We start from the raw sequence: 12,646 nt of genomic DNA, 5'->3' as shown, positions 1-12,646 counted from the left end.
CAGCATCTGTAAGAAACGTAAACAAATTTAGAAGAAAAAAAACAACCCCATTAAAAAGTGGGCAAAGGACAACATGAACAGACACTTCTCAAAAGACATTCATGCAGCCAACAAGCATATGAAAAAAAAGCTCAACATCACTGATCATTAGAGAAATGCAAATCAAAACCACAATGAGATACCATCTGACACCAGTCAGAATGGCAATTATTGAAAAGTCAAGAAACAGATCCTGACCAGGTTGTGGAGAAAAAGGAATGCTTTTACAATGTTGGTGTGAATGCAAATTAGTTCAACCATTGTGGAAGACAGTGTGGCGATTCCTCAAAGATCTAGAAGCAGAAATACCATTTGACCCAGCAATCCTATTACTGGATATATACCCAAAGGAATATATATCATTCTATTATAAAGATACATGTATGTATATGTTCATTGCAGCACTATTCACAATAGCAAAGACATGGAATGAGTTCAAATGCCCATCAATGATAGACTGGATAAATAAAATGTGTATTTTATACACTTCTTAAAGACGAGTCCATCATTGCTGCTAGAGCCGTTTACTGAGCCAAGCTACAACATTTATTCTCTTTACTTTCTTTTTTAATTTGCCATATATTCTTTTAATGAGAATTATGAAAGACGAAAACAGTTTTTGCAAAGTGCCTTTTTAAACAAATGATTTGCTTTTAATTAAGTTCTGTGCATGACAATGCCTTTACAATCAATAAACACAAGAACAAATTTTAAACGTAATTTGTCCAAGATACTTGTAAAAGGAATGATTTTCAGTATTTGTAAACATCTATTTATTCTCTAAGCTTTCAAAAATTAATCTCAAAGATATGACTCATCTGTAGAAGAGAGAAAGATAGGAAGACCATCTTATAGATGTTTTAAATAGCTTTTGGTAATTTTTCCGATGTCACCTTTACTTTCTGGAACTCCTATCTTCACAAAACAGCTGATTTTAAAATATTTCTGGCCGGGCATGGTGGCTCACACCTGTAATCCCAGTACTTTAGGAAGCCGAGGAGGGTGGACCACCTGAGATCAGGAGTTCAAAACCAGCCTGACCAATATGGTGAAACCCCGTCTTTACTAAAAATACAAAAATTAGCCAGGTGTGGTGGCGGGCGCCTGTAGTCCCAGCTACTTGGGATGCTGAGACAGGAGAATTGCTTGAACCCAGCCAGGAGGCGGAGGTTGCAGTGAGCCAAAATCTCGCCACTGCACTCCAGCCTGGGCGACAGAGTCTCTGTCCAAAAAAAAAAAAATTTCCAATGAACCAATTAATGGGGGAAAAGAGAACATGTATGGAACACATGTTATAAATTTTACCATAAACAATTATGCATATCAAAAGACACTAACTTTAAAACGGTACAAAACAGTGAGATGCAACCTGAATTACAGAACAGAAAGTCAAATCTATTTAATGAAAAACTAGAAGAAAAAACTAGCAAATACACACAAAAAAACCCCACATAGTAGCACTACGTATTGACTCACAAAGCGGAAAAGCAGTGGTCCATGACCACTCAAAATGGCTTGTCAGTTAAAGGAAAAAAAAAAAAAAAAAAACAGCCGAGCTCGGTGGCTCACGCCTGTAATCCTAGCACTTTGGGAGGCCGAGGTGGGCGGATCACTAGGTCAGGAGATCCAGACCATCCTGGATAACATGGTGAGGTGATGGGTGCCTGTAGTCCCAGCTACTCGGGAGGCTGAGGCAGGAGAATGGTGTGACCCCGGAAGGCGGAGTTTGCAGTGAGCCGAGATCGCGCCACTGCACTCCAGCCTGGGCGACAGAGCTAGACTCCGTCTCAAAAAAAAAAAACAAAAAAAGAAAAAAAAAAAAACCAAAACACACACACACATACACACACACTCACAGACCCAAAAACAAAACAAAACAAAACATTGTTTTTCAACAATACAATCAATCTACAACACAAAATTCAAAATTATTTTATAATGCTTTCTTAATGCAAAATATGCTCATCTTTATATATACTAATGTTACTACACACAACTGTTTCCTGTATTCAACAGCCTTTCTATTTATCTCTATTTGTTGAGCTTATACTTGTGAAGAGTTTCAGGTTGGCAGGCAGATGGGTGGCTTATTTTCTGTGAAATTAAACAGTTTTAAACACTGGCTAGAAAATGTTCCACTGCCATTTCAACGCTTAGTAATAACTACATTGATGCTTAAATCGTCATTTTCTGCAAAAAGCAGCGCAGTGTTGGCGTCAAAGGTTAAGCAGTCTCTATTCTTAATGGCTTTTGCTATGTCCTCATGAATAGGTAGAGGAGTCGCTTCCCAAGTCAGTCGTCGCCGATTACCCTTTAGCTCAAGTCGGTAAGCAAAATTTTCAGCTTCCTTGCTTGTTCCCAGCAGCTGTACGACTGCGAAGAACTGCTGGCCGCCATTGTGATCTTCCTGTTTCTGCAAGACTAACATGAAGCGAACGCCCAAACAGGACTGTATCATCACCCAATCGTAAGCGCCAACAAGATTAATGCTGGTAGCAAGGAAAATTATATCCTCTCCTTCTATTGTTGTAATGTACTCATGCATTTTAGTCAGATGAGGCATTATAGCATCCATGGTGCCTTGCCATTTACAGACAGTACCAGGGCACGGGCAGGAATAAAGCCTAAACTCACAGACTTCTTCGTGATCTGCTTTTTCTGTGTGTGGCAGAGTGATTTCACATCCCATACAGGCATATCTACACGGGAAAAGTACAAAGTTAGCCACTTTCTCCATAGCTAAGTTGCGAATGAATCCCAAGGGGCCGCGGCAAGTTGGACAAGATGTGAGCTTTGAGTGACAGCTTCTACAAACAAGATGGCCTCTCTCACACTGAAGAATTGGTGGTAACGCATAGTCTAAGCAGACCGGACACTGGAAGATACTTGCCAAGTCATCGTTGGATACAGTCCTGTCAGAACCGGCAGGCGCCTTATTGGGTGGCGACGAGGTATCTGATGCAGCAGTCTGTTCACTCATTACTGCAGGCGGAGAGCTCTCCTCAGACCCCGGTTCCGTCACGAACGTATTCTGTCGCCAGTCACTCCAAGAATGCCACCGCGGACAGCACCACTGCCTGCCTCTTGCTGGTGATGAAACAAACGGGACACCCTGGGCCTCCTCAGTCGCACTGTAGAACGCCCCTAGCAAGGGCCGCCACGCTCCCCACCAGCCGCCATCACCTCGTGAGTCCTCAAGCCCGCGTCCCACCGGCAGGTGTCATCTCGCGAGTTCTCAAGCCTGGCTCCCCATTGGCCGCAGTCATCTCGCGAGTCCTCAAGCCCAGCTCCCCAATGGCCACCGTCATCTCGCGAGTTCTCGAGCCCGTCTCCCCACCGGTCGCCGTCATCTTGTGAGTCCTCGAGCGTGCTGTGTATTACTTTTTTTTTGGGGGGGGGTTTGAGATGGGGTTTCGTTCTTGTCACCCAGGCTGGAGTGCAATGGCGACATCTTGGCTCACTGCAACCTCCGCCTCCCGGGTTCAAGTGATTCTTTACCTCAGCCTCCTGAGTGCTGGGATTACAGGCACTGCCACCACGCCCAGCTAATTCTTGTATTTTTAGTAGGGAGGGGGTTTCACCATGTTGGCCAGAATGGTCTCAATCTCTTGACTTCGTGATCCGCCCCTCTTGGCCTCCCAAAGTGCTGGGATTACAGGCGTGAGGCACTGCGCTGGGCCACTTTTTTTTTTTTTTTTTTTTTGGTGAGATGGAGTGTCCCTCTGTGGCCCAGGCTGGAGTGCAGTGGCGCAATTTTTGCTCACTGCAACCTCCGCCTCCCAGGTTCAAGCGATTCTCCTGCTTCAGCCTCCTGAGTAGCTGGGATTACAGGTGCACACCACCGAGCCCAGCTAATTTTTATATTTTTAGTGGAGACAGGGGGTTCACCATATTGGTCAGGCTGGTCTCGAACTCCTGACCTTGTGATCTGCCTGCCTCAGCCTCCTAAAGTACTGGGATTACAGGCGTGAGCCACCACGCCCGGCCAGTGCATTACTTTCTAATGGAAGCTATCACTATTTACGAATAAATAGCTTGAGAATTGCTTACTAAGTCCTAGAGATCAAACCAGAACTTACTGCTTTAGGTTTGTTTTTGATGCTATAATTACCAGTTAAACTTTCATTTGAATGTTTATAAATGAGGGGTTCAGTATTCAGGGATTTTCTCTCAGTAGCAGATGGTTTTATGCCTGTAATCTCAGCTACTCAGGAGGCTGAGGCAGGAGAATCGCTTGAACCCAAGAGGCAGAGGTTGCAGTGAGCCAAGATCCACGCCATTGCACTCCAGCCTAGGCAACAAGAGTGAAACACCGTCTAAATAATGATAATAATAATAATTTCTTCAAAATTTTGTTTTAAATGGAATGTATTATCTTGAACTTCATTTTATACAGTGGTCTTTGAAAGTTACTATATTTTTAATATTTTGGAAGATTGTCTACAGTGTATTTATTTTAAATTATTTTTCTAGAGTTTCATGTCCTCCATCTCTTCAAAAATGAAATATACACAGATATAAATTTGTATATATGCACACATAGAATGGGCATATATCTACTATAGGCAATGTAGTATAAATATGTGCATTCAAATGAGTCTGCTTTATCCCACAAAAGCCGGATGGTAAATTAAGAAAGCATTTCAGAGCACTGAGAAAAATTGTTCAGATAAATTGAATGGGAAAGAAGGGGAAAAAAAGACGACTGGGTGCCTTGGCTCATGCCTGTAATCCCAGCACTTTGGGATGCCAAGGCCGGTGGATTACGAGGTCAGGAGTTCAAGACCAACCTGGACAACATGGTGAAACCCCATCTCTACTAAAAATACAGGCATGTGGTGGCACATGCCTGTAATCCCAGCTACTCAGGAGGCTGAGGCAGGAGAATCACTTGAACTCGGGAAGCGGAGGTTGCAATGAGCCGAGATCACGCCATTGCACTCTAGCCTGGGTGATAGAGACTCTGTCTCAAAAAAAAAAAAAACTAAAGACTGTTAATGAAAAATTGTGCTACAACAGTAATTAATGCATTTTTTACTGTTATTTATTGCATAAAAAAATCTCAAAAAAACTTGGAAAGGAGGAAAAAGTAATTTAATCTTAAAGCACATTGTTACTACTATTGTTTATAATTCTTTTTTAACATTTGTTGATTGTTTATAAATGGCCATAACATTTAAATACATTGATGAAATAATCTCACTTCTTGGAATTTATCTTAAGAAAATATTTCTTTTTTTTTTGAGACAGAGTTTTGCTCTTGTTGCCCAGGCTGGAGTGCAATGGTGCAATCTTGGGTCACTGCAAGGTCACTACCTTCTCAGTTCAAGCGATTCTCCTGCCTCAGCCTCCCAAGTAGCTGGGATTACAGGCACCTGCAACTATGCCCAGCTAATTTTTATATTTTTTTAAGTACAGATGGGGTTTCACCATGTTGGCCAGGCTGGACTAGAGCTCCTGACGTCAGGTAATCCACCCACCTTGGCCTCCCAAAGTGCTAGGATTACAGGCGTGAGTCACTGTGCCTGGCCAAGAAAATATTTCAAACATAAGCAATATAGATGAAGAAAGTTTTGTTGTTGGTACTGTTATGGTCCAGACCTTGCCTCATCATATTTTTGGTATCTGAAAAAGCTATTTTCTAAAAATTTATATTATAATTGGAAAAATTTTAAACTTACGGATATATGATTTCTACTCACTTTCAATTTATCCTTTTAGATATCCTAGATTGAAATAATATCTGCTTGAAATGACAGACATTTCCATTTCCTTTTCTTTTTATAACTAACTCATTAAGGTATAGATGATATACAAAATACAGCACATATTTAATTATACAATTCTGTGAGTTTGAACATAGGCATGCACCTGTGAAACCATCATCACAATCAAGGTAATAAACATATTCATCACTCCCAAAAGCTTCTTTGTGCTCATTTGTGTTTTGTTAGTTTTTGTGGTAAGAAAACATTGTAAGATCTACTCTTAAATGTTTTAAATGCACAATACAATATTAACCATAGGCACAATGTTGTACAATGCTGGTTCCGTCCTGCAGATGCTGGCTGAGTGACAGATGAAAGGAGTACTTAGACACAGGTATGCAGTGTAAGAGCAGCTAGGGGACTGCCCGGCACTAAGGGCCAAAGAAAGAGCAGTCTCGATAAGCTGGAGCTGCTTGATTTTATTCAGTACAGACATAATGCCAAAAGCCTGGAGCCAACACGATCTGTGGGTAATTAATATTATTGTTCCCCCATTCAGGGAGCAGTCTCGTGCGCTGATGATCAAAGGTCGGTTTCCAGACAAGGTAAGTAAACAAGCCTATTTAAGATAAATTCCCCTACACTTCCTTGTACCTACTCCTTGCCCTCTGCCTCAGTTTCAGAGAACAGCTGCCTTCAGCTTATTCTCCCTCGAAGCTATGCAGAGCCTTCTGACCTTTCAGAAGGCCTGCTCCTTTCCCTATAGCTTCTCCCACCACTCTCACCCATCTCCTACAGTATAATATTAAATAGATCCCTAGAACTTATTCATCTGGCATAATTGAAACTTTGTACCCACTGAACAGCAACTTCCCTGTTCCAAGGTGAGCAGGTATATGCAGATCTACCCCCAACAGCCAAGGGAGATGAGAGGTCCAAGAAAGAGGCTGACAAATCCAGTTTCTCAGAAAGAAATGTTTAATAGGGACTTATGAACAGAAGTGTTGCCTTGGATGGCTGCAACACAGTGAATCCCAGCACCTACTCTCCAGAAAGTATCTTTTATACAGCAAGCTTTTAGGGTAAAGACACGTGCAGCTGATCACATCCCAGACTTTCTTGCGAAAACTGATGACAACTAAGGAAGTTAGATAAGCATCTTTATGAGGTGTTATCTATGCCACAGGCATTGTCTAAAGAACTTGCTGCAAAACACCTTGGTATGCCAGAGTCAAACAAGGGTCATCATGGTGGTTTCACTTCAATATGGCATTACACTTGCCATGCCACAGGCTATTTCTTTTACATCCTCATTTCCCCCTCCCCACAACCCCTGGCAATCACTAGTCTATTCTTTGCTTCTATGAGTTTGATTTTTTAAGATTCCACTTATAAGTGAGATCATGCAGTACTTGTGTTTTTGTGTCTGGTTTATTTCATTTAGCATAATGTCCTCTAGGTTTCATGTTATCACATATGGGAGAATTTTCGTCTTTTTGAAGGTTAAATAATATTCCATATATATATATATCACGGAATATTATTTAACCTTCAAATATATATGTATTCAAAAAATACATATGTATAATACCATATATTCTTTATCCACTTATCCCTTGATAGACATTTAGGTTGTTTCCATATCTTGGCTATGGTGAATAAATTTTACCATAGCCAGGATATGGTGTGTGTGTGTGTGTATATTTAAAATTGAATAATATTCTATGATATACATATATATGCCATATATAGTATATAAAATATTCCATTATACATGGCATATATATGCTATACATAATATTCCATGATATAAATATGCCATATATATCATGGAATATTATTCAACCTCCAAATACATATATATTTTAATGTATATATATATACACACACATATATATATACACACACACCATATATTCTTTATCCATTTATCCCTTGATAGACATTTAGTTTGTTTCCATATCTTGGCTATGGTGAATAAATTTGCAATGGATGTGAGAGTACACACATGTCTTTAAGATCCTAATTTCAAATTTTTGAAAATATACATAGAGGTGGGATTGATGCATCATATAGTACTTTTGTTTTTAATATTTTTTGGGAAATTTCTATACTGTTTTCCATAACAATTGCACCACTTTACATTTCCACCAACAGTGTACAACGGTTCTAATACCTCCACATCCTCACCAACATTTATCATATTTTTTACAAAAATAGTTTATTTTTTAATAGCCATCCTAACACGTGTGAGGGGATATTTCATTGTGGTTTTTATTTGCATTTTCCTGATGATTAGTGATGTTGAGCATCTTAACATATATCTTTTGACTATTTGTATGTCTTCTATAGAAAAAATGTCTATTCAGGTCCTTTGCCCATTTTTTTAATTGGGTTTTGTTTTTACTGTTTTCTACTCAGTTGTATAAGTTTCTCATATATCAGATATGTGGTTTACAAGTATTTTCTCCAATCTCTAGGCTGCCTTTTTATTCTCTTGATATTTTCCTTTGCTGTGCAAGTGCTTTTTAGTTTGATATAGTCCCACTTGTCTATTTATGCTTTTGTTGTCTGTACTTTTGCTGTCATATCCAGAAAACCATTGCCAAAAATAATCTCAAAAACTTTTATATTAAGTTTTCTTCTGGGAGTTTTATAGTTTTAGGTTTTAGGTTTAAGTTTTTAATCTACTTCAAGTTGATTTTATTTGTGTATCGTATAAATAAGGGTCTAATTTCATTCTTTTGCATGTGAATTTCCAGTTTTCCCAAGATCATTTGTTGAGGAGACTATCTTTTTCATATTTTATATTCTTGGCACCCCTGTCAAAGATCACTTGACCACATCTGTATAGGTTTATTTCTGGGTTCTCTATGCTGTTTCATTGGAATCTGTATCTGTTTTTATGCCAATAACTTGCTACTTCCATTACTATAGCTCTGTTACATACTTTGAAACCAGGAACAAAGCTTCCAGCTTTGATCTTCTTCTTCAAGATTACTTTGGCTATTTGAGGTATTTTTGGGTCTATATAAATTTTAATTTAATGTCACTACAAATTTTAAGATTTTTTTACTACATCTTTAAAATTTTATCTTGGGATTTTGATAGTTTTGCATTGAATCTGTAAATTTCCTTGGGAAGTATGGACATTTTAAAAATATTGAGTCTTCCAACTATGACCATGGGAAATCTCTTCATTATTTCATTAATTTATTTTCATAATTTTACTAATTTTTCTGTCAATGTTTTACAGTTTTCAGCAAACAAGACCAGGATGCCCACACCTCTGATTCTATTCAGCATAGAACTGAAAGTCCTAGCCAGAGCAATTAGTCAATAAAAAGAAATAAAAGCCATCCAAATTCCAAAAGGAAAAAGTAAAATTGTCTCTGTTTGCAGATGACATGATTCTATGTTTAAAAAACCATAAATATTCCACAAAATACTACAACTAATAAACACATTTATTAAAGTTTCAGGATAAAAAACTAATATAAAAAAATCAGTTGCCGGGTGCGGTGGGTCAAGCCTGTAATCCCAGCACTTTGGGAGGCCGAGGCGGGCGGATCACAAGGTCAGGAGATCAAGACCATCCTGGCTAACATGGTGAAACTCCGTCTCTACTAAAAATACAATAAATTAGCTGGGCATGATGGCGGGCGCCTGTAGTCCCAGCTACGCGGGAGGCTGAGGCAGGAGAATGGCGTGAACCTGGGAGGCGGTGCTTGCAGCGAGCCGAGATTGTGCCACTGCACTCCAGCCTGGGCGACAGAGCAAGACTCCGTCTCAAAAAAAAAAAAAAAAAAAAAAACACAGTTGTGTTTCTATACAATAACAACAAACTACCTGAAAAGGAAATTTAGAAAGCAATCTTATTTGCAATAGCATCAGAAGGAATAAAATATTTAAGATTAAATTTAACCAAGGAGATGAAATATTTGAGCAATACTCGTTTTCTAAAGTGTCTTCTTGCTGTCTCTTTTCCTGGTTTTGACCATTGGAAATGAACATATAGAGCAAAGTTTATAAATGGTAGTCAAAGCAGGTTCCATTGCTGGCTTTACTGGGAACCCCTTTTGTATTTACCATTACATTAGTTGTTTTCTACTGTCCTATTATGGATAATTTCTATCTTATAGAAGTATATTTTTATTCCTTATTTAATAAGATTATTTATAAATCAGAATTTTATTTTGAATTTTGCAAGAATGCTTTTTCACAATCTTTCTACAAATTGCTTCTGTATCTTATATCTTTTAATGCTTGTGTTTCTCACATCTTGAAACCTATTAATCTTACATTAGTTCCAAAAATCTTACATAAGTTCCAAAAACTTAATCATTCTTGTATTTCAGTCCAATCTTACTTGATCACTGGGTATCATCCCCTTTTAAAAATATCTTTCAAGAATGTAAAATAGGCCAGGTGCGGTGGCTCGCGCCTGTAATCCCAGTACTTTGGGAGGCTGCGGCGGGCAGATCACCTGAGATCAGGAGTTCGAGACCAGCCTGACCAACGTGGAGAAACCCCATCTCTACTAAAAATACAAAATTAGCCGGACGTAGTGGCACATGCCTGTAATCCCCGCTACTCAGGAGGCTGAGGCAGGAGAATCGCTTGAACTCAGGAGGCGGAGGTTGCAGTGAGCCGAGATCACGCCATTGCACTCCGCCTCAACAACAACAACAAAATGTAAAATAATTTATACTAATTATACAAAGTAAAACAGAGTAGAGAGTTGTGAAGTGAAAAGTTAAAGGTTTGCATATTTCAACAACTATAATTTCAGAGATAACTATTACTAAAATTTATTTTTTTTGTTTTTAAATTGACACGTTATAGTTGTACATATTTATGGGGTAATAATTTTATTGTTTCCTACATATATATGTTGTATAATGATCAAAATCAGGGTATTTGGCATATCCATCACCTCATGTACTTATTTATTTGTAATGAAAACATTCAAAAGCCTCTCTTCTAACCATTTTGTAATATAGGATACCTTACTGTTATCCCTGTCATACTGTGCAATAGAACAAACTTATTTCTCCTCTCTAATTATAACTTTGACTCATTGATCAACCTCTCCTTCCCATCCTCCCTGCCCTTCTTTCTTCTGCCCAGTCTCTGGTAACCACTGTTCTACTCTGTATGCTTCTACTCTGTATGCTTCTATGATAGTAACTTGTAATATAGTTTATCTTTTCACAGTTTGAATGTTTTTTCTGAGATCTCCCAAACTCCTACACAATTTTTTTAAAAATTAAAAACGTTAAGTTTCACTGCTTGGTGAAAAGTTCTAAAGGTTTTGCAAATGCGTAATATCTTGTACCTACTATTACATTATTTGTGGAAAAGTTTCATCACTCTCAAATTCCTTGTGTTTCACAGGACCTTGCAGTTCAAGTCTACCAGTGATTAATTCCCTTAGTATTTCTTTGTCTAGTAAGTCTTCATTTCCCTTTTCTTTTGAAAAACACATTTTGCTGGGTGTAGAATTCTACCTTAGTGTTCTTTTTTTTTCTTTCAACATTTTAAATATTTTGTTCCTTTCTCCTCTTGCTTTTATGGTTTCTGATGAGAAGAATTCCAATGTAAATATTATCCTTGTTCTTCTGTAAGAAAGGTGGGTTTTTTTTTCCTATGACTTCTTTCAAGATTTTATCTCCATTTTTGATATAATAGCCTAGTGAAAATTTTTTTTTGCTATTCTTCTTGGTGTTCTTCAGGGTGTTCTCTGAGATTTCTGAATTTGATTTAGTGTCTGCCATTAATTTGGAAAATTCTCAACCATTATTAGTTCAAGTAGTTCTTCTATTCCTTTCCCTCTTGTTTCTTCTCTAGGATTCTCATTATACATATTTTATATCTTTTATAACTATCCCTCAATTCTTGCATATTCCGTTCCTTTTTCAAATTTCTTTTACTCTTGACATTTCAGTTTGGGAAGTTTCTATTGATAGGTCTTTAATTTCACAATTTTTTACTCTTGACATTTCAGTTTGGGAAGTTTCTATTGATGTCTTTAATTTCACAATTTCTGTCCTCAGATATGTCTATTATACTAATGAGCCCATCAAAGACATTCTTTATTTCTGTCACACCGTTTCAGTTTTCTAGCATTTTCTTGTGATTGTTTCATAGAACTTTACTGTATTTGCTTATATTACCCATCTGTTTTTTCATTGTTTATTTCAACATCAGAGCCTATAACGTGAATTAGACTTATTTTAAACTCACAGTATGATAATTACAAAATCTACACCATATCTGCATCTGGTTCTGATGCTTGATTTGTCCTTTCAGATTGTATTTTTCTTCCTTTTAGCATGCATTATAATTTTTTTCCCTAAAGTTGGATATGATGTATTGGGTAATAGGGGCCAAATTTCAAAAGTGGTTCTTATCCTTTTATTTTCTCTTCTTAGAGGAGACAGAAAAGCTTTTGGGTGCTGGAGTTGGCTAATGGATGCCTTTACCCAGTTATAAGGCTCTAATGAAGTAGCTTTCTTTGGCTAGTAGGCTTTTATTATGGAGAATGCCCTGGGAGTATTTCAGTGTTATTACTTTGCCTCTCCCTGTCCAAAAGTATCAGAGGATTTTTACTGTCTTAATCTTCAGAAAGTGGTGAGGTTATTAGAGGTAAAGCCCATGAAAGTGCTGCAGCACCCCTAAAACTGTAGTTTCTTACTTTCAAGCTAATCCACATTTAGCCTCTAGCAATTTCTCGAAATTTCCATTTAAGTTTTGACTAGTTTATGGCTCCAGAGGCTTCTTCTCCAAGTAAGTTTATCTAGGTTGTGCTCCTCTGTGTTTGTCTTTTTTTCCAGATTCCAGAGTAGCAATTTGCCCTGTGACCTGAATTCTCCTACGTGTCTAAAAAAGCCTTCGAT

The 12,646-nt window shown here is 38.1% G+C and overlaps 1 protein-coding gene across 1 annotated transcript; it reads right to left on the bottom strand.

Moving 5' to 3' along the window:
- Positions 1-673: 673 nt before the first annotated feature.
- On the bottom strand, positions 674-4,333 carry LOC100985136 (E3 ubiquitin-protein ligase SIAH1-like). Its single transcript, XM_055106468.1, has one exon. It carries the CDS (start codon positions 3,017-3,019, stop codon positions 2,186-2,188), a length of 834 nt encoding a protein of 277 aa, XP_054962443.1. The 5' UTR covers positions 3,020-4,333; the 3' UTR covers positions 674-2,185.
- Positions 4,334-12,646: the final 8,313 nt, after the last annotated feature.

This window comes from Pan paniscus, chromosome X (genome assembly GCF_029289425.2).
Source record: "Pan paniscus chromosome X, NHGRI_mPanPan1-v2.0_pri, whole genome shotgun sequence".
Taxonomy (NCBI): domain Eukaryota; kingdom Metazoa; phylum Chordata; class Mammalia; order Primates; family Hominidae; genus Pan; species Pan paniscus.
This window is presented reverse-complemented; position numbering and strand designations above follow the sequence as displayed.

Bases quoted from the DNA above. Each gene is read 5' to 3' on its own strand.
- LOC100985136 (XM_055106468.1), bottom strand. From the start codon at position 3,019: ATGAGTGAACAGACTGCTGCATCAGATACCTCGTCGCCACCCAATAAG.